The 25,191-nt window shown below is 37.7% G+C and overlaps 2 protein-coding genes across 9 annotated transcripts in view; one reads left to right on the forward strand and one right to left on the reverse strand.

Annotated features, from left to right (window-relative positions):
• The window catches only part of LOC137297897 (tetratricopeptide repeat protein 21B-like), a 308,763-nt gene that overhangs the window by 16,251 nt on the left and 267,321 nt on the right, over positions 1-25,191 (reverse strand). Inside the window, exons 1-17 of one of the 2 annotated variants that reach the window (XM_067829877.1) lie at positions 17,837-17,966; positions 16,798-16,927; positions 15,352-15,462; positions 10,793-10,857; positions 10,237-10,338; positions 9,955-10,037; positions 9,424-9,621; positions 7,440-7,524; positions 7,079-7,177; positions 6,272-6,464; positions 5,566-5,663; positions 4,244-4,351; positions 3,571-3,663; positions 2,984-3,113; positions 2,498-2,583; positions 1,755-1,826; positions 518-638 (exon numbers count right to left, since the gene is read on the reverse strand). In XM_067829877.1, coding sequence (XP_067685978.1) covers positions 518-638; positions 1,755-1,826; positions 2,498-2,583; positions 2,984-3,113; positions 3,571-3,663; positions 4,244-4,351; positions 5,566-5,663; positions 6,272-6,464; positions 7,079-7,177; positions 7,440-7,524; positions 9,424-9,621; positions 9,955-10,037; positions 10,237-10,338; positions 10,793-10,857; positions 15,352-15,462; positions 16,798-16,927; positions 17,837-17,863 — 1,801 coding nt within the window. In that variant the 5' untranslated portion in view covers positions 17,864-17,966. Of the gene's footprint in view, positions 1-517; positions 639-1,754; positions 1,827-2,497; positions 2,584-2,983; positions 3,114-3,570; positions 3,664-4,243; positions 4,352-5,565; positions 5,664-6,271; positions 6,465-7,078; positions 7,178-7,439; positions 7,525-9,423; positions 9,622-9,954; positions 10,038-10,236; positions 10,339-10,792; positions 10,858-15,351; positions 15,463-16,797; positions 16,928-17,836; positions 17,967-25,191 lie in introns of those variants that run through there. The other variant, XM_067829878.1, reaches the window with a different exon arrangement.
• The window catches only part of LOC137298164 (GRB10-interacting GYF protein 2-like), a 61,789-nt gene continuing 54,828 nt past the window's right edge, over positions 18,231-25,191 (forward strand). For 3 of the 7 annotated variants that reach the window (XM_067830306.1, XM_067830308.1, XM_067830307.1), the window contains exon 1: positions 18,231-18,400. In XM_067830306.1, coding sequence (XP_067686407.1) covers positions 18,343-18,400 — 58 coding nt within the window. In that variant the 5' untranslated portion in view covers positions 18,231-18,342. The remainder of the gene's footprint in view (positions 18,401-25,191) is intronic. The other 4 variants (XM_067830302.1, XM_067830304.1, XM_067830301.1 and 1 more) reach the window with 4 other exon arrangements.

A 25,191-nucleotide genomic window follows, 5' to 3' on the forward strand; every position in this document is an offset into this window, starting at 1 on the left:
TACAGAGTTTAAACATGAAAATACAGCAAATTCAGTTGTTCGACAAGTTCAACATGCTAAGTTTATCTCCTCACATCTGGTTCAACTCTGCCACAATATTCTTGCTACAACATGATGGTCTGTAGATTAATCAGGAAAGCAAGTGGTTGACAGCATGAACATCAATGCTAGATGACACACCATCAGTCAAATCAAACATTCTGACCACTCATCCTTGCAACACCTGCAGTTGAGAGTATCAGTGTATAAGTACAGTTTTACACTCCCTTCAGCAATATTCCAATAGTATCAGAGGGCAGAACACCACTAATAAGCTTCATACAGTGTATCCATATGGGAATTGAACCCAGGTATCTTGCATGACAAACAAAACCTTGAACAAGAGGGCTTCTACAAAGCCCTGTAAGTCCTTGACACTAACACAGACAGAAGTCATCAGAGATAGAAGAAAGAAGTCATCAAATTTATATAAATATCTCCAAACATTATTCTGATTAGTATTAACCAAATTGACCACCTGCTGTTTTGACTCCAGGCAGAATCATGGCCATCTGCAGTGTCTTCACAGCCTCTGCATGATCTCCCTGCTTCTTCAGGATGCGTGCTTTGATCAGGTTGTACAGGGGGTGGTCTCGTACCTGAGGACACACAACAACAGCATGCAGTAGGTCACACGGAGAGTTTCCATTTGGTCAAGATGGGCTTCATGATAGTCAAGTGGCAGTAAGACTATACATGTGCATGTGTTATTAACCATTATCATGTGTCAGTAACATAGGGTCAATAGACATGTATCAAAATAGTCATTAAGCACATGCCTATAGGCACGTCAGCATATCTGTAAGCATGTGTCCTTGAGCATGTGTCTGTAAGCATGTCTGTAGCCATGTGTCAGTGTGATCTGTAAGCATGTGTCAACATGATCTGTAACCATGTGTCTGTAAGCATTTGTCACATGATCTCTAAGCATGTGTCCATGATCACATGTCTGTAATCATATATCATCATGATCTGTAATCAGGTGTCCAGATGATATGTAAGCATGTGTTCATAAACATGTGTCTGTACCCTTGTGGCAATATGATTTGCAAGAATGTATCCTTGAGCATGAGTCTGAAACCATGTGTCATTGAGCATGGGTCTGTAACCATGTGTCAACATGATCTGCAACCATGTGCCAACATGACCTGTAAGCATGTGTCAAGATGATCTGTAAGCATGTGTCCTTGTGTCTGTGTCTGACCATGTGTCTGTACCCATGGGTCAAATTGATCTCTAAGCATGTGTCCATGAACATGTGTTTGTACCCATGTGTCAAACTGATCTCTAAGCATGTGTCCATGAGCATGTGCCTGTAATCATCTGTCAACATGATCTGTGACCATGTGTCTTTGAGTATGTGGCAATAACATCGAGTGAACAGACATGTGTTAACATGGTCATTTAGCACATGCACATATCCATGTGTCTATAAGCATATGTCCATGAGCATGTTGCATTAACATTGAGACAACAGCCATGTGTCACTCACAATGTTTCAATAATCATGACACATCTAAATATGTGAAGAAAAACCGATTAAATAACTCTATGTTGTGAAGCAGAATTCATTCAAAAAGTCCCACTAAAGAGAATTACAGCAAACAAGTGAATTTAGACTGACTTCATCAAGCACTTGGATATTTTGACAATGTTGACTGATAAATTTTCATCTGTAAATAGTGATAAAACAGCATGAATACTGAAACAAATACCTCAAAGTTGTAGCTGAGACCCACTTCCAGGGACTGGTTGGCCAGTTTGAAGTTGTTCTGGTGTAGATGGATCTGCAATACACAATTACATATGCCTCACCTGTAGCAATACACTTGGACAGAAAATCCAACACAAGATGCGAGCTGTGTCATACCTAGTATTTAAAATTCTCCCCTTCTCTTGGTTGTTCAACTTCCTCGCTCTGCATTATTTTCATAGTATAACACTGCTCTGTAAATAATCCAGCCTGGACCTGACAATCCTGTGACTGATATCACAATCTATATAATCACTGGACCAATCAGCCAGCCTGATCCGTTTGATGGTTAGAGTCCTTTTACAACAAGTATAGGCTGAAGACAAGTGTGAATCTTCATGAGGCCTCCACTTCCTAAATTAAATCTTCAAACAAATTAATGTCACCTATACCAATGACTGTAATTAAACATGAGGGTTAAAGGTCCTTGTCCTTTCCGTAAGTTAAATGTTCAAGGGTACCACAAGAGCAAACTTCAGCGACTCCTTGAAGTTTTCAACACCTTCATGGAAGCATTACTTATCACATTCCAGTCACTCTTTGGTGTATGCATAGCAATATCCCAGCAAAACCACCATAACTGGGCTTCACACATTATAGTCATGATCACCTGAACACATTAGTCGCCTCTTACAACAACATGGGTTGCTGAAGACCAATTCTAACCCAGATCTTATTGAGTCCCTAGCTGATGGCAGTGTGTACCTGAGCCATGAGGATGTGGGCGTCGGAGAAAGTTGCATCCTGGTCCAGGCAGTGCTGTAAAGTGGCCTGAGCTGCATCTATGTCTCCTGGAACAACAACATCGTCATCATCAACACCATGATAGACAACATTAATAGCAACATCATCAACAACATGACAGACAACAACACTGACAGCAACAATAGCAATATACCTCAGAGTACCTGTGCACCAGATTGAATGGAATTTCCCTCTGGGCATACCATCAGTTAACATTCTCTCTTCATATGGAGCTTTTTTCAAGAAGTTGTGCTATATGGCCAACGACTCTTGTTTTCACCTTGAAGAATCAGTGTTCATATCTCCATGGTTGTTCCAAAAACAATGGAGGAATCCAGTCAACTTTACTACACTATGATCTGCCTACTGACAGAGGTGCATACTCATTGCACATGTTTTTGTCGCCACATCTACTTGACTGTACATCAAGAAGAAGAAAGTGCCAACCTGCGAGGAACTTGACCTTGCCAATGAGATACACTGCCTCCATGAGGCCTGGGACTGCACGAGTGAGGGGGTCTAGCACTTGGTGACACCGCCGCAACACTGGATTAATGGGCTGACCCCTTGCCACAGGCTGAAATATAGTTGTAACAGCGATACATGTTATCAATCAGCCAAAACATTACCATGGTAAAGAAACATGCATAGGTCTGTACACTGATGATGTTTGCTTCTTTGTTCTTGTATGCCTCACTCAGCACAATGTTCAAGCTTTATGGCAGCAGTCTGTTGATAATCAAGTACTGACCAGTGATCAACACAATTAGTGTATGATGACGTGTCGGCAAACCTGACCAATCCCATTAGTCACCTCTTACAGGCTGCTAAAAAAACAATTCTAAGCCAGATCTTCACAGGTTTACACAGATTAGAAACTGAAGTATTCCAGGTGTTCACAGCAGATGGGTCATCGGCATGACGAGCAAAGGCTTCAACCACTAGACTACCCCACTGCCCTTCCAACTCTCTGATGGGTATACTGCACACATATCATGAATAACATGGTTCAATGACACTGGAATGGATCCTACCGTTTGTGGAGCATACTGGAGGTAGTCCTTGATGACCTCGAGAAGGAAGTCTGGATTGAGCAGGAGGTAGTACTGTACACCTAGTGGCAGGCCCTGAAGGACACAGCATGTATAAAGTACAACAATAACAAGTAACAGTAATTTATCAGACACATAACACAGGATCACAGGCACATACAAATTGGAAACATATACAAACAACACATTATGAGTCCTTGGATATGCAAAAATGTATTGCTGGGTGATCCATTAGATTGTATTACAGATTTCACAACACAGCAGACTTAATGTCTAGAAATATGCTCAGAGCCTGGGACTGCCACTGGTTCTTTTACTTCAAGTCTCTACTAGTGTCTAATATCCGGAGTAAACTTCCACACCATCATGGTGAGATGAAACACAACCAGCCAAAAAAATCTGTTCAAGGCCTGGTTCCCCATTCAAGGGACGGTTCTCTAAAACAATCTTAAAAGCTGCAGCTATCAAAGGCCTATGATAAAGTATGTGAGTTTTACAAGTTTTTACACAATGAATTTTGTGGAATGGGGCTTTTCTCCACAATCCTTACCATTCCCGCAGACAGTGAGATCGCCAAAATATAATCAGCTGTACACCTGTGTGGACCACTACATTTGAATAAATAAAAACAAGATGGCCAGCTTTTGTAACCTACCTTGAGGGCTGAAAAATGGAGCTCAATACATTCATTGAGAAGCTCCATCACTTTCTCTGGGCCCTTGTTCTTCTTCCTGGCCAGAACTGAACTCAAGTAAGCCAATTCCTGGGACAAGAAAGAGTGTTCAGTTTCAATGCAAAATGTGTAACTTTCATCTAAGTTTATTGGGCTTCAGTCTAAGTAAATTTAGCCTCACTACATTTCGCTACACTCCACTACTGAGTCTAATAAAACCTTGTGGGAGGTCGCGTCAGGTAACCTTTGAGACTGACCAATCAGAACACAGCTTACCAAATTGCAAAAGTGGACATTCGCACATACCTTTTGAACATTTTATCTCGAAAAGGTTCGTACCCCAACGATTCCGAAAGCTATTTAGCATACAACAGTCGCTGAAAATAGTGTTTTTGGCAATATTCAAGGATGTCAGCTTGCGGAAGTATTAGTTAACGGTAACCATGTCAACAGCAACCCCAAAGCGTATTTACTGCAGGTCAAACAACTGTGTTATATGGGGAGTTTTGTTTGTGGAGGGCTCTGTGTCAGTGACCTAAGTACTTTGTAAGTCCCTTCCGATCCCTAAGTAGTAGCCGCTGTCTGATTGGATAAATCTATTTAACCATCTCGCATTTGATTGGAAGGTCATAGGTCGCTCAAAGGTTACCTGACGTGACCTTCTACTAGAATTTGTTAGACACAGTGGTGGAGTGTAACGAATAACACTGAGACTAAGTTTACTGATTGGCCATATTTGTGGGTTTGGGTAGCAAATGTAGGTGGGTTAGTGTGGCAACTATAGGTGGGGCAGTGGGGCAAGCGTAGGTGGGAGAGCATGGACATTGTAAGTGGGATAGTATGGTAACTGTGAGTGGGATAATGCAGGAGGGTAACATGGCAACTGTAGGTAGGATAGCATGACAGCTGTATGTGGGATAGCATGGCAACTGTATATAGGATAGCATGGCAACTGTACGTGGGGTAGTGTGGCAGCTGTATGTGGGATAGCATGGCAACTGTGGGTGGGGTAATATGGCAAATGTAGGTGGGGTAGCAAGGCAACTGTAGGTGAGGTCGTGTGGCAAATGTAAATGGTCCAGTGACACTGTCCAGTCTGCTTTGTTGGTGTACTGCAGATACATACATCATGAATTACAGTAATTGGTAAGCAAATGAGAAATAAAGGTCATGTGCACGACATGTAAAATGCTTTGCATCAGTATGAACAGATGACAGGGTTGGGTAACAACTGAAACAAATCTTACATCATGATTTCTAATTGTTTATTAAGTTTGCTTGTGACAAAGTGACTAAATACATACTGGTGATCGTCCTATTGTCTGCTGAATCTCATTGAGGAACTCCAGTTGTTGGGCAGCTTCCTCCACCTGGTTCTCTATCAGCTGACACCGGATAATACCTGCAGCCAGGGAAACATAATGTTTACTTGGACTTGAAGAGGGTGAGAGGGGAGTTTAGTTTTACGACACACTCGGCAATATTCCAGCCATATGGCGGCGGTCTGTAAGTAATCGAGTCTGGACCAGAAAATCCAGTGACCAACAATATGAGCATCAATCTGCACAATTGTCAACCGAGTCTGACCACCCGATCCCGTTAGTCACCTCTTATGACTAGCATAGTCGCCTTTTATGGCAAGCATGGGTTGCTGAAGGCCTATTCTACCCCAGGACCTTCACGGTACTTACTACCAGATAATTGCATATTCTACAAGTTCTTTAAAGTAAAGCATATAACCTGTAGCAATGTGAAGGAATCAGGGCTTCCCTAACTTCTTCTTAGTGGTATATATCTGCATTTGGGATATGAGAAATATCATCATGACTACCAATGAACAGGTAAGAGTGAGTGAGTGTTGTTTTATGCCACAACATTCCAGCAATATCATGGCAGAGGACACCAGAAATGGGCTTCACACACTGTACCTATGTGAGGAATTAAACCACAGTCTTCATCGTGATGAGTGTACGCTCGAACCATTCTACGAATTTTATGAAGCGGACATACCTGTGAGAGCAGCAACACTTGTCTCATCCAGCTTCATGGCATTCCTGTAACACTTCATGGCTTCCTTCACCTTGCCCTGCAGCAGCAACTGATATCCGAGTTCGTTCACATACTCCGAGTTGTTACCCTCCATACTCACGGCCCTCTCAGTCAGTGTGTAGCACTGCTGTAGAACTAGGGCATTGCGACCACTCTGAAAGAAGAAGAGTACCAGTGTAATATAGTTTGGGTTCAGCCAAGTCGTGGCAGAAATAATTAAGGGTTTCAGATATTTATCCTCCAGTGAACCTGAAAGGAGTTTTGGCTATGGTCGTGATCAACACTTATGTAGACTCAGCACATGCCTTCATCACCACAGGCAAGTGACTTTGCGAATGAATCTGTTCGCCAGGCATTGAATTGATACCTGGTAGGGTGAGAAGGTGATATGAGCAAGGTGTGTGCACCTACTCATCAAATCAAATTCATCATCATGCACTGCACAGGCATTAGACTACATCCGCTCTCCCTTTCACAAAACATATGGTTTTGCTCACTGCCCTGCGCCATCTACTTTTCATGCTCCCTATCCTTGTTTGCCAAAAGCTACTCGTGCACATTGATTTACCAAGATACTCCTCAGCATGTGGATCATGCCTGGCAAACTGTAAGATGCATATCGCACAGGATTTTAGATGATGCATAATGACATGAGAAAATGAAGTTCTTGTTATTAATGCAGTTACTACATCTTAAAGTAGAGAACAGTACAGTATTTTTTCTACATTAAAACACCTTCAATTTCACCTAGGTCTTGGTGACACCTACCAGTCTGGCAAACACCTGGGCCATGTTACAGTACAGGTAGGCATTGCGGGGTTCAAATCTGTCCATGTTGGTGATCAAATCACCTATCACACTTGCCGCCTAAAACACAAAAACGAGTGGAAGTATAGATATGATTACATGCAGTACAAGGCTGAGTCTAGGTAAGCCAGTCAACCTTCTAGGAAAAGTCAACCTTTGTTGAATACAGACAGATAGTGACACATTCAGAAGACAATCAGATTGATGAGTAAGATATAGAGTAAAAGAATTATCACACTGAGGTAAACACTGTGGAAATCAACACTGAGTTGCTTCTTATATTTTCTGACACTTAGTTCCATGTGATATAGCATATATTCACCTCTGATGCATTTCCATCACGACACAGCCACTGAAGCCCAGTGTACCGCATGGCTTCTATACAATGCATGTCCACCCCTAGGGCTCTGTGCACGGAAAGATGATAAACACAGAGTAATTAACACAGGACAATAAGTATAGGAGAAAATACGCCTCCGAGATTTTGGTAGACAATGTAAAACCAGAGGGGATGGAATTTTACATTGTCTACCAAAACCAAGGAGAAGTGTTTTCTTTAACATATATACTGTCAATGATGGGTAATTACAATGTAGATGATCATTTAATGAAGCTACATAACAATAACTGAAGTGGGCATAAAATCAATTTAATGGCAGTAACTATAAGTAGATAATTTAACCCCACCACATTCATCGGCTCGATGGCCGTGCAGTAGAGTGTCTGCCTATGATTGTTAGAGTTGCAGTGCCAGTCCCGCCTTGGAAAACATATGTATTGTGAGTTTAATCTTGAACGATATTTTTCAATTGATTTCAAGCACTCATGCTTCATTTGAATGTTGATGTTCATAAGAAGTATGAAAAGTTAGGAAAAGTGAAACCTGGGAAGCGGTCTTACAAACAAAAAGTAAAACCTGTCCCTCCAAAACAAAAACCTCAAATGTGGTTATTCTGCAAAAACAAGAGATGACCTAAATATAGTGAGAACCACACTTTACGTTTATATTGAGACATAGTACTATTGATGTGAGAGAAGGAAAACACAATCTAACATTTAATGTTAAATACAGAATTCAAGATGATTATAGACATATATTAACATATGAGAGGAGAAAATGATTAACATACAAGGGTAAATACTGAATTGGTGAGAATGATCAGCCCAAACTAATAAATGGGAGAGGATGAGATAAACACAAAGGTGAATACAGAGCGTGCAAGAACTGACATACTGCCATCATTGTGATCAGTCCTATGTTCACCTGATTTAGAGTGACTTACTTCAGGTTTATGGTTGTGACATTAAATAGTCAGCCTTATACGTTGACAAACTCTCCACCATCACTGTCTCTGATAGCAATTCACGAATATAAATCAATAGATGATATTGCAACTGCTTAAGTACAGGTTCCAAATACTTTGGCTTTTCAGTTGTAACTTCGACCCGTGAAGATGTGGGCTGCATTGATCTCCAGTAACTCATGTTTGTTGTAAAAAGCGACTAACAGGATTGGGTGGTCAGATTCGGTGACTTGGTTGAAACGTCACCATATCCCATATGCATAGATTGATGCTCATGGTGTTTATCACTGGAGTGTCTGGTTCGGACTCAATTATTTACAGATGACCGCCATATAGCTGGAATATTGCTGACTGCAGCATAAAACTTAATTCACTCACTCAGTTGTAATTTCACAAAGTGAGTGAGTGAGTTGGGTTCAACACCACTTTTTACAGGGTTTTAGTTCCATCACAGTATGTAAAAATGGGAGGAATGTCTGGATTGAAATAAGTGTCAAGCATTTCCTACTTTTGCTAAGTCCTATGACATAGTTGTGATTGTGGCAAACCTAGGAATATAGTTGTGGAGAACCAAGGAACCTTCAAGGCATGGCACAATTCTTCAAAGCGATAATAGCACTTGATCGCTTTGAGGAACAGGGCTCTAGACCACAACTAACCTCTTTTTCACAGACTTACACTATTCAATGCTGCAAAAAATACTATGAAGACAGTATTGCCATGTCAAAGTGAGTGAGTGAGTGAGTGAGTGAGTGAGTGAGTGAGTGAGTGAGTGAGTGAGTGAGTGAGTGAGTGAGTGAGTGAGTGAGTGAGTCTTCACATGGGCTTCACCCATAGTACCAATGTGGGGAATTCACTGAGTTGTGACAAACAAGCACTTTTAAAACTAGGCTATCCCAAGGCCATAAATGTGCAAATGACTGTGTGACAGTTTCCTAAACAAATTTTTGACTCTCAGCTGTAAGACGTCTACCTGAACAAGACATCCCTTATTCTGCTCACCTTTGCGCTGTCTCAATTGTCTGGTCCCAGTCCTGGAGAGCTAACTGTAGCTTCATTTTCTCGATAAGAGCAGGGAGGAATCCAGAGAAACCCACCACCACCTGGTTGACTACTTCCAGGGCGCCGCTGAAGTTGCGGCGGAGCTCCAAGAACCTGGACTTGCCAAACAGGGCATCAATATCTCTGTTGCCATGTTTCCTATTGCCGAAAACAACATGGTCAGTTTCCAATCACCGTGTTTAGAATGATTACAGACAAATTATGATGTTTACACTTCAACAGTTTTGAGCAACAGGTTTTAGATGTTGTCCATCAGTCTGTGCTGAAGACTTTTCAGACTACCAGCTGAATCCTGATTCTTAGAATCAGTTTGATGAACATACCTGACTAAAACTGAAAATTACATAGGCTACACCGGTCTGTTTTCCAAAATATCATCTAAACACAAAGATGATCTCTCCATATATTCAAACAGTGACTTACAACAAAGACAAGGACATTAAAGTACTTTTAGACAGTATCAATACTAACTCCATTGCATCTTCAAAGTATCTAATGGCTTTCTTCAGATCTCGGCCACCTGACATCTCAATCCAGCCCCTCAGTACCAGGCCCTGTAAATTGAAAACAATTGAAAATGTTGAGCATCTTAATAAGTAAAAGGAAGGGAACTTGTCAGAACTAAGATCATGATAATTTCATGGTAACTGATTATCTTTGAACATGCAAACAAACTATGTTACAGCTACAGATCTAGAGCTAAACGCCTGTCTAGGTCCAGATAAATCTCTAGACTAAAAAACAAGACCATACCTCTCTCGCAGAAGGGTCCATCTTCAACATCCGATCAATGTACTCCCTGGCCTTGTCAAACTTGCCAGTGTGAAACAGGAACAGTCCTGCATAGTACAAGCCCTGACGCAACACGGAATTACAGAATTAGTTAACAACTGGAGCTTCAGTCAGTGAATGATGGACATCTGATCCCCTCTTTAAGCCATATTTATCCAATATTGAAACTACACGTGAATGATGGAACACAGACCAGGGTAAACCTGCTTGCAGCATGTCAATGGTAGATGCCTACAGGGTTCTACTATAATAATCAGCCAGGTCCGACATGGTGGGCATCCAGTACTCATGTCAGTTGGTTTCTACAGAGAGCTCCATTTGCTGGAGATCATATTGAGACAATGTAATGTACACACAATACCAGGGTCTCCTTTCATAAAACATTAAGATGATCATAAGTCACTAAGGTAACCTCAGTGCAAAGTTAATGAATGGGAGTTAAAGTTAACCTTCGTAAAGGTTGCTTCATGAAATGAGCCCATAGTTTTGAAAAGTAACTGATTTCCCTAAAACTAACCATTTCTCCTGACTGCTTTCTCTCTTCTTTAAGTTTGGCATCTAATTCTTGTATTGCTTCCCGATCTGAAAGCAAATAATACAAGTATGAGTCCTTAATATAGACAAGCACTATTACATACTTTTGTCTTTCCATTGTCTATCTGTCATCACTAGTGTATCCAGGTGATACAACCTGGGTTACATCTACAATAAAATATATAAAATCATTAAGTCTAATACATTGGAGCACAGCAGTGTAGCGGTTAGCGAGCTGGCCTCTTATGCCAAAGGCCTGTGTTCAAATCCTGGTGGAGACACAAAACATTTGTGACCTGGTCTCATAAAAATTTTGATTGGTTAATAGCCAAAGCATACAAAACCATGTCAGCAGATCTGCCAGGGTGTACGAACCATGCAGCCCATCACACATGTCACATGAAACACTACATGGGTTATGCGAATGATCTTGACTGCCAAACAGCTGATCGTTTTGAAATTTTAGAGTTGGTGTATACAATTAAGACTATACACAGAATAATAAAAATGTTGCCATAATTTTTATTTCCTTGTGTAAAAGTGCCTCTGGAAACACAAAATTCACAAGGGTCTTACACTCCTCTATACCCCCTTTGAAAACACCATGTAACTTTACCCTTAAGATAAATTTGGTGAATTCTGTTCGGTCAACAGCCAAAGCATACAAAACAATGTAGGCGGATTTGCCTAGGTGTACAAACCATACACCCTGTCAAATCTGCCATGTGACACACTACACGAGTTGTACGAAAGACCTTGACCTCAGATGGGATGTGGCTGCCACACAACAGATTGCTTCAAAATCTTAGAGTTGACGTAATACAATTATGGTATAAACAGGGTAATAAAATTTTGCCATAATTTCTTATTTGTTTGTGCCCATAAATACATCCAAAAAATAAAATATTTCTGCATTTCACTTGATATCTAAGAAAACCTCAAATTCAATCATTTCTATCATCCCAAGTTATCTCCCTTTATGGCTGTTCATGAAACATCATGGCGAAACTTTTTGTGTCTCACTCTGTTTCTAGTATGTTTGTGCAGTATCTGTTAAATGTTTCACAGGCAGCGGCGCATCACTTTTATTTGTGTGCGTAACAATTTTTGACTGCCATTTTAAAAAAAATAATTTTGACTTTGCCGCATCCCGATCATCTGTTTGTCCACTATAAGGGTAAGTATCTGTAAGAACGAGTGTGACAGAACCTACAACTGATCAACACATGGCTAAACTTTCCAAGCTGTATTTCTGAGAGAGAAAAAAATATATGCATTCCTCCCTCATCACTTTTTTCTATCAAACATTTTTCAAAAAAGCAGTCCCACCCACATCACTTTTGATGTATTTTTTTTAGCTGTATTATGAAATCTACTGAAACGAAGCTCACACTGTCTTCTCCTTTTGTGTCACTTCCTGGAAGCAGAGCCCAAACAATGAACCAGGGCCCACTTGCACAAAACGATCTTAGAGCTACAATTATTGTAAATCCTTAAAGGTCACATGCAACGTAAAACACAACTTTGCAGATTCTGGTACCTTTTGGTATGCATTTACCGAAACAAATCATAAAAAATGCCAATTCAACCTATAAAGTTGAAAAAAAAACGCGATGGAAAAAAAGCCCGCGAAATCGGAGTTCAAATGTTTCACTAAATTCCCCCCAGCGCTGGGGGGAAAACTGGTTTCAACAGCTGTGCTGCGCTGCGCCGGTGACGCATTCACAGAGAATAGGTTCGCGGAGCTCGAAACAGTATGCATGCCTAGCGTCTGAGGTTGTGAGCAGTAGTATAAACTTGGTTGTGTACACAAACAAATAAATAATCTGCTCGTTACGTAAAAAAAACTTGTTGATTGTGGTAAGCAGTCTCTGTCACAGAGAAAGCTCAGTGTCTGGTTTATTCACACCTATAAGTCTGCCTGCCTGTCTGCTAATGACAATATGCAGTACACAACTTCAATCATTGCCCACGTGCAATTTGAACTTAACACCTATCAGACTATACGACATAAAGAAAATAAGTTGATTTATGACTCGTGCACCCGAGTCCAGTGTCTGCCACATTATGTAATTAGGCATGTGTGATACACATGACATGTTTTTATGTCTGTGGGTTGTAAACATACTACATTCATTTTTTGGGATGACTGGATCTGACGGAAACTGGTGCAAACTCTTGTCAGTTTCAAGTCCTGCTTTGTGCTTGGACGAATGACAGATTCCAGCCATGCAGTAGTTTACCATCTCTGCTGACATGATTTTTAATTGGATCGAGCGCAAATTCAAAGAACATGTATTTTCCAAACCCAACATCTCTATATACATTCTTCATGGATAACGACTTCTTTTAGTGTATATGATTCTGTTTGACAACAGTATATGAATCCATACTGAAACGACGCATCAAGTACACAAAAAGAAGTTGTTATCCATACAGAATCTTACTTTCTTGTGACTGGCTACACTTCTAAAATGCCCATCAAACAGATCATCTTTCTGTACACACAATGAGCCCTCAGCATATCAGCAAATGAAACAGCCAATCGGAAACCGTCGTTACACTTGAGTGCATATCCACCCGGTATGACAGGCTTCGTTTCGGGGGAAGTAAGCCCAAGCACAAAATATTGCACTTTTGAATCGCGATTGTACGCTTATAATTTTGTATATTTGTTTTTTTAAAGCAGCAATGTATATTATATGTCATGAATAAGTGATAAATGTGTTTTAATTATGTTTGATTTTTTGGTTGCATGTGACCTTTAAGATCGCGATCTTAGGCTTCGGCTACGATCACCATCCACTTGCACAAAGTGATTGTAGGCTAAGATCATTGTAAGTTACAATCAAAACTTACAATTGGTCGGAACCAATTGTAAGGAGCTAAGATCATTGTAGTCAGTAGCAAAATGGTGTCCAAGTTGGTGTCAATTTCACGTAAATAATTAGCTTTACGTTTGGGGATTACTTTCATATTGCATAAAACTATGATTTGCCTCGACACTTCAGCGACACGGAGAATGCCACATTGATTTCACATCTGAAATATCGTTATTTGCGGTAGTGAACAACATCATTATCGAGTCGATAACATAGAGTACAATTCTCATCCGATTCAGTGTTGGAAAAAGTATGAACACCATACCTTTGTGATAAACTAGGAAAGGATAGTAACGAAAGGTGTCTGCATGCGATTAGCAGTGGCCATGACCTTTTCAATAACTCAAGGGCAGCTAATCTTAGTTTTTATGCAAGATGGAAGTGGTTTCCGTTTGCATATTATGCCGTTGCCGTAATATCTTCCATGCCCAAATACAATGCATGTTCTGTTGTGACAGAACAGATCTCCACGTGTTTCTTTTCGGTTAATGATTTTGTCTTAGTTTATCAGTGAAATAATCTACAGTTGGATAACGTGCAAAATTATGTTTTTTCTACTTGTAAAAATTGAATCTGACGAGAGACAAGAGTTGTAACCTATGCATTTTAAATATAATACAAGTATTCGTCAAACGGGAAAAATACACTTGCTGGGGTATGTGAAATTTGCATAAAACGTTTTTTTAACAAAACGAAAAAATAATTATCAACAAAATAGCATAAAGTAATTAATATAATGTGGATGAGCATTCAACAACACATACAACACACACGAAATAATAACGTTTTCATATTTCCCTGTCATGAATTTTCCACAACACTCCCACAGTCATGTCACACTTGCATATCTTTACAAATCTAATGCTTGCGGGATATATATGGGATTTTACTCCAAATAAAACCTACGAGATGCCAAACTATGTTCAACTGACAGCCACTGACAAACCATGGTACATTTAGGTGTTATATCATAAGGAAATTTTATTTATGTGCTATCTTTTGATTTCATGATTATTAGATCAATAACTCAAGACCCAATTTGTTAACGTATTTGTTTGTATTTCAATACTTGCATAAAACATGATAGGTCTATGGTTGCAGTATCACATGTTTAGTTCATAAAAAATTAGAATGTAGAAAAGTTAGAGAATAACCCCTGAGGTATGAGTGATTATACATGTTACCTTCCACGTTATCGCTTTCTTCTTTAACGTTATCATTTCCTTCAAAGATTTGTGGGTTGGGGTTTTTTTGTTGTTTTTTTTTTTGTTTTTGTTTTTTTGTTTTGTTTTCATGAAAAATCTGCAAGGTGCGATTTAGGAAGGGATGTCTTTTGCGTGCGGGAACAAGTTCCACGTTTTATTTGCGCTGCATGCTATGTGCACTTGAAGACAACTGTAGACAGGAGTCGAGTTTAAGAAATTTCTACCTCCAACGTTGAAGAGTTCAATCTTAGCTAAGATTGCAATCTTAAATCCATGCTGTCTTAAGATCGTGTTTGTGCAAGTGGATTAGAGCAATTGTACGGTGATTGTAAAGTTGATTGTAGGGGCCTAAGATTGATTGTAACTAAGAAAGCTCTGTGCAAGCGGGCCCAGATTTCTTTCTTTCTTATTACTACTTTAACGCAAACACATTGCAAATGATTAACATGTCTTACCAACTGTCTGACTCCGTTTGTGAGCAAACATTAACGCCATAGTTGAACAAAGGTTCACATCTCTTTTATCTTTCAGCATGTCGAGTTCTCTCATCCCTTCCCCTGTCTGGTCTGAAACAAAGAAAACATGGATGTGGTTTGGGGCTCGATTTAGTACATTGTTACATGCAATGGTGCAACTCAATATTGCAAAGTGCAACCTAGTTTTCTGTATATGTTGCACCAGCTGTAAGTCAATACTTTATTGGGTAAACCACTGTGTACATCATCTAAATATTTCAATAGCCCATTTCTTTCATTACATATCACAATAAAAGCAGGGCACTGGACTTTGTTCGGTTTCAATCTCAGGTTACACATGGTGCAAGTAGGTAGACACCTCTTAAACCAAGCCCAGATGTTGCAAGTATGTCTGGAGTAAACATTCCTGACTGAACAATGTGCATTCAACATTATATCTAACAGTAACTCCTTACTATGAATAACTTCATTCAGATTGTTGTTTAATGCTACTTTAGCAACATCCATCAACATGATTGCAATTGGTCAACAATCCTATCAATCAAGTGATTGATATCATCGGAATTATTCAAGGACTTAGGACATGACATGCATCAACCAAGTCAGCAAGCCTGATCACAGTAACCCATTAGTCACCTAATATGAGAAGCAAAAGTTGCAAGGTGTTGCATTCTTACCAGGAATCACAAAGAATGTCTTTTGCAACCTATAAGTATCAACCATTAAAAACTTCAGATTTCACATTCTCTCAAGTCCAACTGCATCTAAATTACTACTAGTAGTACATGATGGAACTGGTAATTTCATAATCTGTACAGCACTGATATGTGAGGATGTACAATACAAGTACAAAGCATGATAAACAAACTGAAAGTAACACTTGACAATGTGGGCAATCCTATTCAGTCAGAGAAGAACTGATACCAATAATTGTGGCACATGTTTTAGCTAAGAGTGACATCTAGGGTGAACATTGCAAATATGAGTAGACATACTAAAAGGCTGTCATGAAGTATGCAGGATTTTAAGATCTTTAATGTATTTTGCCCAAAAGTGTATCAATATCTTGGAACTGGCATTTCCAATATTTTGATTAATATATAATTGAGAAATATACACTGACAAAGAAATAAAAGCAAATGTCTTCTCTCCTTGTAATTAATATACCATATGAACATGATGAAACTCTTTGTGCTCTGTTCAGAATGACAGAAGAATTCTGCAAAACATTAGGTACATATGTCATTTATATCAAACCATATTGGTGGACAGCTTTCGGTGTGCACAAAATAAATCATCTGAGACGACAAGGCAATCTGTACATTCTGACTGTTTAGTATAAAGAAAGTGAGATAGCAAATACTTTAAGTACCATATGCTACCAAGATATCATCACACTTTCGCATGTTTAGAAAACATACTTACCTTGCAAAATCTTTGCAAATGCTGCAAAGAACTTGAGAACAGGATCATTCCCATATTTCTGCAAGCCTTCTGTGGCAGTGCTTTCAACATGGTTGTAGTATTTCTCTCTTAAATAATAATTTATTTTTGCCTGAAAAAGAAAAATATCAACCATCGGAGAAAAAATCTCTATAACAAAAATTAAAGTTAAATGATAATGAAGATCTTTCTGCTCACATACTTTGACTTCATATAATGGAGCCATACAATTATAAACATATTGCAAAGCAAAACTTTCAAACATGTCATCATCATACATAAACAAAACTGGCCTGTAAGTCCAAGGCAGGTGAAAACCTATGTTTTGTCCAGATTTCACTCAAACCACTTGTCAGAACTTCTTTGAAAGGCATTTTAGAAGCTGTATAGATGAAGGAAAACCAAGTCCTATGATGACTTGCTTGCTAACGGTGTTAGTACCTGCACTGAAATGTCGCACCTATTACAATAAAGAAGTAGACTATCCACAGAACCTGATTTTCCTTCATTTGTCAGAAGATATGATACAAGTTAGATATGACTAGCTGTCAAACGATCTCATCCTAGGAATTGCTCGGGTGCATTAGGTTTCTGCGATTAATTAAAAAAATCAGTACAGTTATTTTCAAATGAGAATGCCCCAAATCATGTGGCAACTTCACTCCAATTTGTGATATGACAATCAACGATTGTACACAGATGACAGCATACCTGAGTTCAGTGTTTACATGCGTCGTTACAACAAAATTGATTGCGAAAAATTACAATTTGGTTTAGCCCATATTCCCGAAAGAGGAATGAGTGGATATTCTACATACATCACGTCTTCGTTTACTCTTCTGCCATTGCCAGTGTACATTTGTCAAGAATCTCAAACATAGTATGAACATGATGAATACACCGGTAAGTAACGGTACTCGTACAACGAATTAACATGCATGTGCCTTCGGTAATGTCCTTTTCAGTCCACAATCAATATTACGTGACATTTTCATCTCAGTCCCAGAATATATGTACTTACAATCGTTACGGGATCAGCGTCTGCCATTTCGTTCCGAATGTAAAGGTTGATTTTATGCAAAAGCCTGAAAGTGTATAATTGCTATCTCGTTTGTTTACTCCACCGCTGGAGTATTTTCATTTACGCATGCGTGAAATATTGCCTTTCCGATTCCGGTTTATTCTTAAGGGCACTGAAATCAACAAAGCTTTGTAAATGTATTCTTGGACATAACTTGTGGATATGCTTTAGAACAATAAATAGAAAAGTAAGAAATTTGGAGTTCCGTAGAGCAAGATAAATCATTCAACTTTCCAAATAATGCATAGAGTCAATTAATTTTCTTCTGTCGTTCCCCTCAATTTGCATATGACCTGGCACCATGACAATAATGACAACAATAAGGTCATTTCCGGCGGCGTGCTCTGTCACTATGTACAGGCCAAAGCAAGAAGCTAAATGGTGGGGTGTCATCTAAAACAAGTAACAGCCTGTTGGAATTAGATACGTTTAAAGTTTCATCTGAAATGTCACAAGCTCGATTCTATGAGCCGAATGCAGGACCACTGAAACTCGAACATGACCGTAAGTGACATTTACAAATGTGATTTATAAAACCGAATTTTGTTTTTAGAGTTCAGTAAAAGTTTGGTAGTAGATCCAGACCTTAATTAGCCTGAATGATAAAGGAAACTTTTTCTTAGGTATTATAATATGATAACTAATGTTCATTATTTATATTTGTGGAAGAAATGTTCATTATTTTGCTATACTGTTCATTATTTATATTTGTGGAAGAAAATTCCATGTTTATGATTTATGCACAATGTTAATGAACATAAAGGCTGACCAATTATTTATATGTAAATACAATATCAGTTGAAGTTATATTTAGATATGAATGTCTTGTATGGATTTTAAATTCTTAATGTTTGATGACTGTGTTGGATTGTAGAAGTCTGGTCACATGATGGAGTTTGATATTTAATTAGAGCATATGACAATAATACTTTTTGACTGAGTTTGAGACATATTTCTGGAGGAACAATTTTATGAATTATAATATGCTTGGTGCTTTGAATTGTTTGATCTTGGACTAATCTTTAGACATATGTGATATTGGATTGGTATTCCAGACTCAATTTTAGGGGGAAACTAGACTCTAGATTCATGTATACTTTGAATATTATTCTTAATATATATTGCAAAGTTTTTATGTTGTTTATTTTACATTTTAATCTTTTGATTTTACCTTTGGAAAGCACACATAGATTTATGCACAGAGTCTTCATCAGTATACATGCAGTGACAGTAACTCCACATAATTGTGAATTGAAAGTATTAAGAGGCATTTGGAAATAATTCAACATATTCTTGTGTAGGTTTGTGTATTTTTCACAAATTGAATTATTTATTGGATGAGAACTGAATACTAATCTTTTGACAATGATGTAATGCATTTCATATTCATATGCATCTTATTCTCATAAACAAATGGTATTTACAAACCAATCTCAAAGGTTGAATATGTCATGTCTGTGACAAAAATTGTTAATGTATTGCTGAAAGAAATAAACAATACTACAGCAAAATCGGAAGATGAAAGAAAATAATGTGTCTTATATCAATATATTGTGTGGGCGGAAGTTGAATTAGGGTTTGTTTCACACTCTCAACATAATGTTACCCTTGACGAACCTACAGGTCCCACGGGATTATCAGTTTAGGAGTATGGTTTGGCCTACAAAACTAGCTCATTGATCACGTATAAATTATTGACATCATGGCAGGTATCAGTGCTTCTGGTTCTACATATCTTGGTGTGGGGCAAGATTTTGGCTACAGCAGGAAGCTATTAAATGATCAATATCACTACGAAGAGAAAACTTTGATTTATTTATACTTGTGATTATTCTTGTCAGAAAATTGATGCTTGGACTTCATGCTGAGGTGGACCACTGTGGATGAAATCAAGATTAACTCTTTGATTTTCTGATTGTATTGATCTTGTTACAATGAATTATTGGTTAATTTGAATATGAAGTCATTAAGCGACCTTGTGCTTATTGTGTTCAAACTCTGTATGTACACTGGAAAATGTCATTTACATTTCCCTTTAAATATGTTGAAAGGGTTGCTGTCAGCACAGTTACTACTGATACGTACTCCAGGTACGTTTCTGTATACATGAATGTAATCTAGCCCATATCAGAATACAGTGAAACATGCCTGGGGTACATAATCAGTAGTACCTGTGCTGCTGACCCCTTCAGCTTATGTATCATGTATCGTACCATCAGTGATGATGCAAGAGCTTTATGCATCAACCACATACTTAGTCAACTGATTTAAAGAGATATATGACTCCAATAACATTGATTATTTTTATTCAGGTGTATTAGAATAGAGCAGAGTTAAGTTAATGAAGATGAAGTGAATTTTGCATGAAATTCTGATATTCTTTTACTTTAAGTCTTGTTTGCTATCGCCCACTTTGATGAAAGAATCTAGCATTAATCAATACTCAGTCATACTCACGCATCGATCCTGTGTAATAATTAGTGTCATGTAGTACATATGTTATAGATTCTATGAAGAGTAATCGTTACTTAACAATTCTATTTTTTCTATCATATTTCTTTGAATAAACACAGCTAACTGACTTAAATGTTGGGATTTCAATTAAACACCACGCATTCAATTAAGAGCCATGTTGAGTTCAGTAAGGGTTATTATATACTTGTTATGTAAAATGTATTCAAGATGATGCCTTTACTTTTTTCCAGGTATCTAAACAAGCTTTGTCTCGCATGGGTTGTGATGAAACCTTGAAGAAAATTATGGAACACTTCTGATTTCATACGATCCATATTTTTTTCCCTAGGTATATTAAAGCAGTGTGAAGATAACATCACATCAAGAATATGGCTAGGATACACTATACTGTAACTTTAATGTTGTAATTTAAACATCATTTAGTTCTGGAATACCTGCTGTAGTATTGCGTGACTTGATTACAAGTGTCGTGGTGTAAAGCTAACTTTGTATTGATTCAGGACATAGAAAGTTGATGAATCCAATTCCATCAAGTACTGGCGATGCAGTTAAAATTCTATCAATTGAAATTTGAATTTGTTGAAGAATAATATATATACTGGTAATACTTGTTATAAAATCAGAATGTCTAAATCAGAATGTCAAGTGAGCTGTTCTTAAAAATTGTTTGTTAGTTATGAAAGAAATTTCAGTGAAAGTTTGACTTTATTTATTAAGAATATTTGTTAAGTGTGCAAGAAATATTAATGAACCTTTGATACATGTCATATTCATAACCAGTCTTCAACATAAGATTAGTGTTCTCAAGATGTTTATCAACATGTTTACTGTACTGCCAGAATCAGTTCTTTGTCTTTGTATAGATACATAAGCTACACAATCAATAATAATTATCCAGTCAACTACCAGTTATATTGTCTGATTTCACTGTAGTGTAATACCAACTGATCAATGCCTTTGACATCTAAAGGGCTTGTTACAATATGTAAAGAAACAAAGAACAATGACTTGAAAATGTTGTGATCTGAGTCCCTATAGATTCCAATAGAATTATCTTGTAAGAAAGAAAATCTATGAAAGATTCAGATTATCAACTGTACGTCACGATTTGATAGCCATTGACTGGTGCATAGACGATATCACTTATTGTATGTCTATAAATTCAATGACAAGTTTTATCATGTGCTCAACTTTTGTCAGGTAGCTCTTATTGTAAGTTCAATTGTACTTGCTGACATTCAGCCACTTTTGGAATGGGATGAAAATAAATCCTATATTGGTAACTGGTGATAAGACTCTTTTGGGCATACAGGTTTATTGTCTAGAGAATATATAACCTTCTTCATAACACTTTCCATGTTGGTATAACATTTTGAGCATAGAAGTAGAAATAAATATTGTAATGTCACTAATGAAATTGTAAATGGTGGACAATGTTGAATCATGCTGAGGAGAGTATCACAACCTTTGGTTCTAAATGAAAGTTTCTGGCATTAAATTCTCAAACCCACCTGCCAACTTGAAAACTTATTGATGTTTTAGAAACAGGTGTACTGGAAGTGTTACTGGCACACAGTTGTTTTCACTTAGTGTAGACATAAACATTAAGACTTATACTGGAATCCAATGACTTCATCAAAAATGGATGGCATCATGTGTTTCCATGACAACCAGACTGTCTGGTTAGCAGAATGCATGTAAACATGAATTCAGTTTTAAAAAACTATTTTTACCATCAGTGTTAGGTTTTCAAAATAAAGTGTACAGTTAGTGCGATACAGTATCACTAGAACAGGCATCTTAACTAGGCATATTTTGATGTCAGATATCAAGAAATATATGAATGTTGGTTGAAATATATTTTCTAAAGAGCTTAAAAAATTTACACTAATATTCACAGCATTGATATATTACATATATATGTCATTCAAGTGAGATTCTATTGAAAATCTTTCTCACCATGTTTCCAGTTTGTGAAAAGGGAATTACAGCCACAGTCTACAAATAATTGCTATGGTATTTCATTCTAACAATATATCCTATTTGTAAAATTATAATCTGACATATTTTGAAACTGGCACATGTAATTTAAAGATTTCATGACACTGTAATGAAAATAAAATGTTGTCAAATTCTTATTGTTTACAAAAAGTATTTATCAGGAAATGTTTGAATAAATTCCTTTGCTTTAGTTCCATTTTAATGTCTCTATAAATAAATCAGATGCAGCGTACCTCATTTTAGGGCTTAAAAATACAGTTGTGTTGCAAAAAGAGTTTTAGTGTCAAAATATGTTAATCATTCAAATGTTTATTGCATAATCATACCTCATGACTTTTCATGCCACAACATTAATGATGTTGGTTGCTAGCCTAAACTGTTTATGTGCTTTCTTAAGATATTATTTGGAAATGAACAAAGACTTATACTGATTTGGTATGGCTGACTGGAAAGAATTTATCTTACATGATTGAATGGTAATAATCAATAATCCATTTTATATTATAAAACACAGTGTTTTCAATTTTTCTTAAGAAACTGTGATGAATTATTGTGCTCTTTTGTCAGTGTCTTACAAATCCTTACAAAGATCAGACAATGAAAGGCTAGTTGTGATTTTCATGTTATTGATCGTCTTGTTTTTTAAAGTATTTTATTCTTCTGCACTCTTTGGTTCAAGTTTGCTGTGAGACATAAGGAGATTGCGATAGTCTCAAAATGAAAGCACATTTTGAAAGCCTGGCTTTGAAGTTAAACTTTTATCTCTTCATCGTCTTGAGAGGTATTGGGCAATTCTTGCTGTGATTATTGGCTAGTGAAGGATCTTTATAACTCAACATAATAAGATGTGAACATATTTTTTTTGTTTCCTTTTTCAAACTTCAGTACCTTTGTAGAACCTAGTTTTCCGTGCTGAGTAATATGATACTATTATGACCAAACATTTTTTACCCCCAATACCACAGTCAGGGCAAGCAGTCGATAAGCCAGATGATCAATCCTGTGATAATTTGACTTCTACTGCTGTCAATCGACTTTGTTGCCTTTCTGTGGTGGCCATAAGGGCAGTATTATCGTCCAGGTATACCCTCACAGAATGGAATGTGTCTTTGACTAGGCTTAACGTAGTAACAAAGTGATAGATTACAGCCCACTGCTGTCTGCATATGTGATAAATCTCAGTATGAATCAGACTGTATGCTTTGAATTTGCTGGGTGACACAGTGTCTGATCTAGATAAACACTACGCTAAATAAAAATAAGATTTGCACATTTCTATATTAGTGCATTTTTAGTATAAATTGGCTGATAGGCTAATGATTAGTCTCTGAATACATAAACAAATAATTTTATTTTTACTGAAAAGGAACCAGTAGTTGGGGCCTGGTTCGGAGAAAGTAGGTTTGAATCCCGAATGTGATAACAGATCAGTTAAACAAAATTCGTTTCCCATATATCTGACTCCGATAATTTTGTTATGTATTTATGATGCAGATAATATCCTAAGTAAAACAACGGTATGACATATTAAATACACTTGTTTGAAAATATCAGGTTTCCTAAGCTCATTGAGGTTATGACACAACAAACACATGTAAGTATTGCCTAGAAGTGTTCGTCTGTTCAGGAGATAAATGTCAGTATCAGATACTTGAAATCCTGTGATATTTTCTTAAAAGGGTTACTCAATAGGTCAGGCTTTTTGTTGACATTATTGTTAGGTTCACAGTTGCTCAGAGATAGTGATACCAGTATTGTCTTTTTGTCTTGATAATGTTTTATTAAAACATAATTTTTTTTCTTGACATGGGTACAGTGTGTGAATGAAATGAAACAAAACGAATGAAATGTCACCATGACGAAGTGATATTTTTGCCCGAGAGAATCGCATGGATAATATGTACCGTTATATTTTGCCCTTGTAGGGAAAAAGTATTTTATCTAGATCAGATCAACAAATCAGATCAACATTGTCACATGGAGATGAGACATGTAAACCCAGTCAGGGCCAAATGGTTCAGTATAAGGTTCAGGTCAAATCAGTTTTTAATATTTTGACCTTTCCATTGTGATTCTTAGTTGGAGTAGCTCCCCAGCAACAAAGCAGCATTGTCTCAAGAGGCCACATACTGAATTACAGTAAGACTCAGAGACTTGGTTTATTGCATGTCACAGTACCCCAACAGGTGGGATCATTGCTTATTAAATACATGATACTAATTAAAAATCATATCACTGATATGAAATGATAGTCTGTTTCTCGAGCATATAACAAACACAACACAAAATTTGTGCTTGAAGTTTGACAATTTAAGAAAAGGAGGAAAACAAAACTAATATGACCACGTGCAGAATGAAGGTTTAATATTATACTCTTTAATAGTAGTAAAGCGTATTTGAGAAACAACTTATCTTGAGTTGTAACACTTGAAAATTGTGTTGACTAACCTCTGCAGTAAATAAAATCTAGAGGGCAGGAGATCTCCCATGGACTCCACAGCTCAGTACTGAGCACACCCAGATTGAAGGACCAGCGTAGATGACTATCTCGACAACAGATTCTACCCAAGCTGTCAGAGAGCATTTTGCCTTTCTGTCATCCAGTCAGTTATATATTTTAATTCTAAGTAACAGTACACCTAGACTCTTAAAGGTCTCCGAGTACTTCTCGGCCAATGCAGAGTTCAGGGGAGTTAGTTCATGGTGTAGCAGTCTCGTTAACAGGTGATTGTGGCAGGTGGAATCGTGCAAATACTGTTTATGAACCAGACCTGGTGTGCCTGTACAACCGCACAAGTTGGTTGGTGTGGCAGTTATTT

Source organism: Haliotis asinina, chromosome 10, assembly GCF_037392515.1.
Source record: "Haliotis asinina isolate JCU_RB_2024 chromosome 10, JCU_Hal_asi_v2, whole genome shotgun sequence".
Classification (NCBI taxonomy): domain Eukaryota; kingdom Metazoa; phylum Mollusca; class Gastropoda; order Lepetellida; family Haliotidae; genus Haliotis; species Haliotis asinina.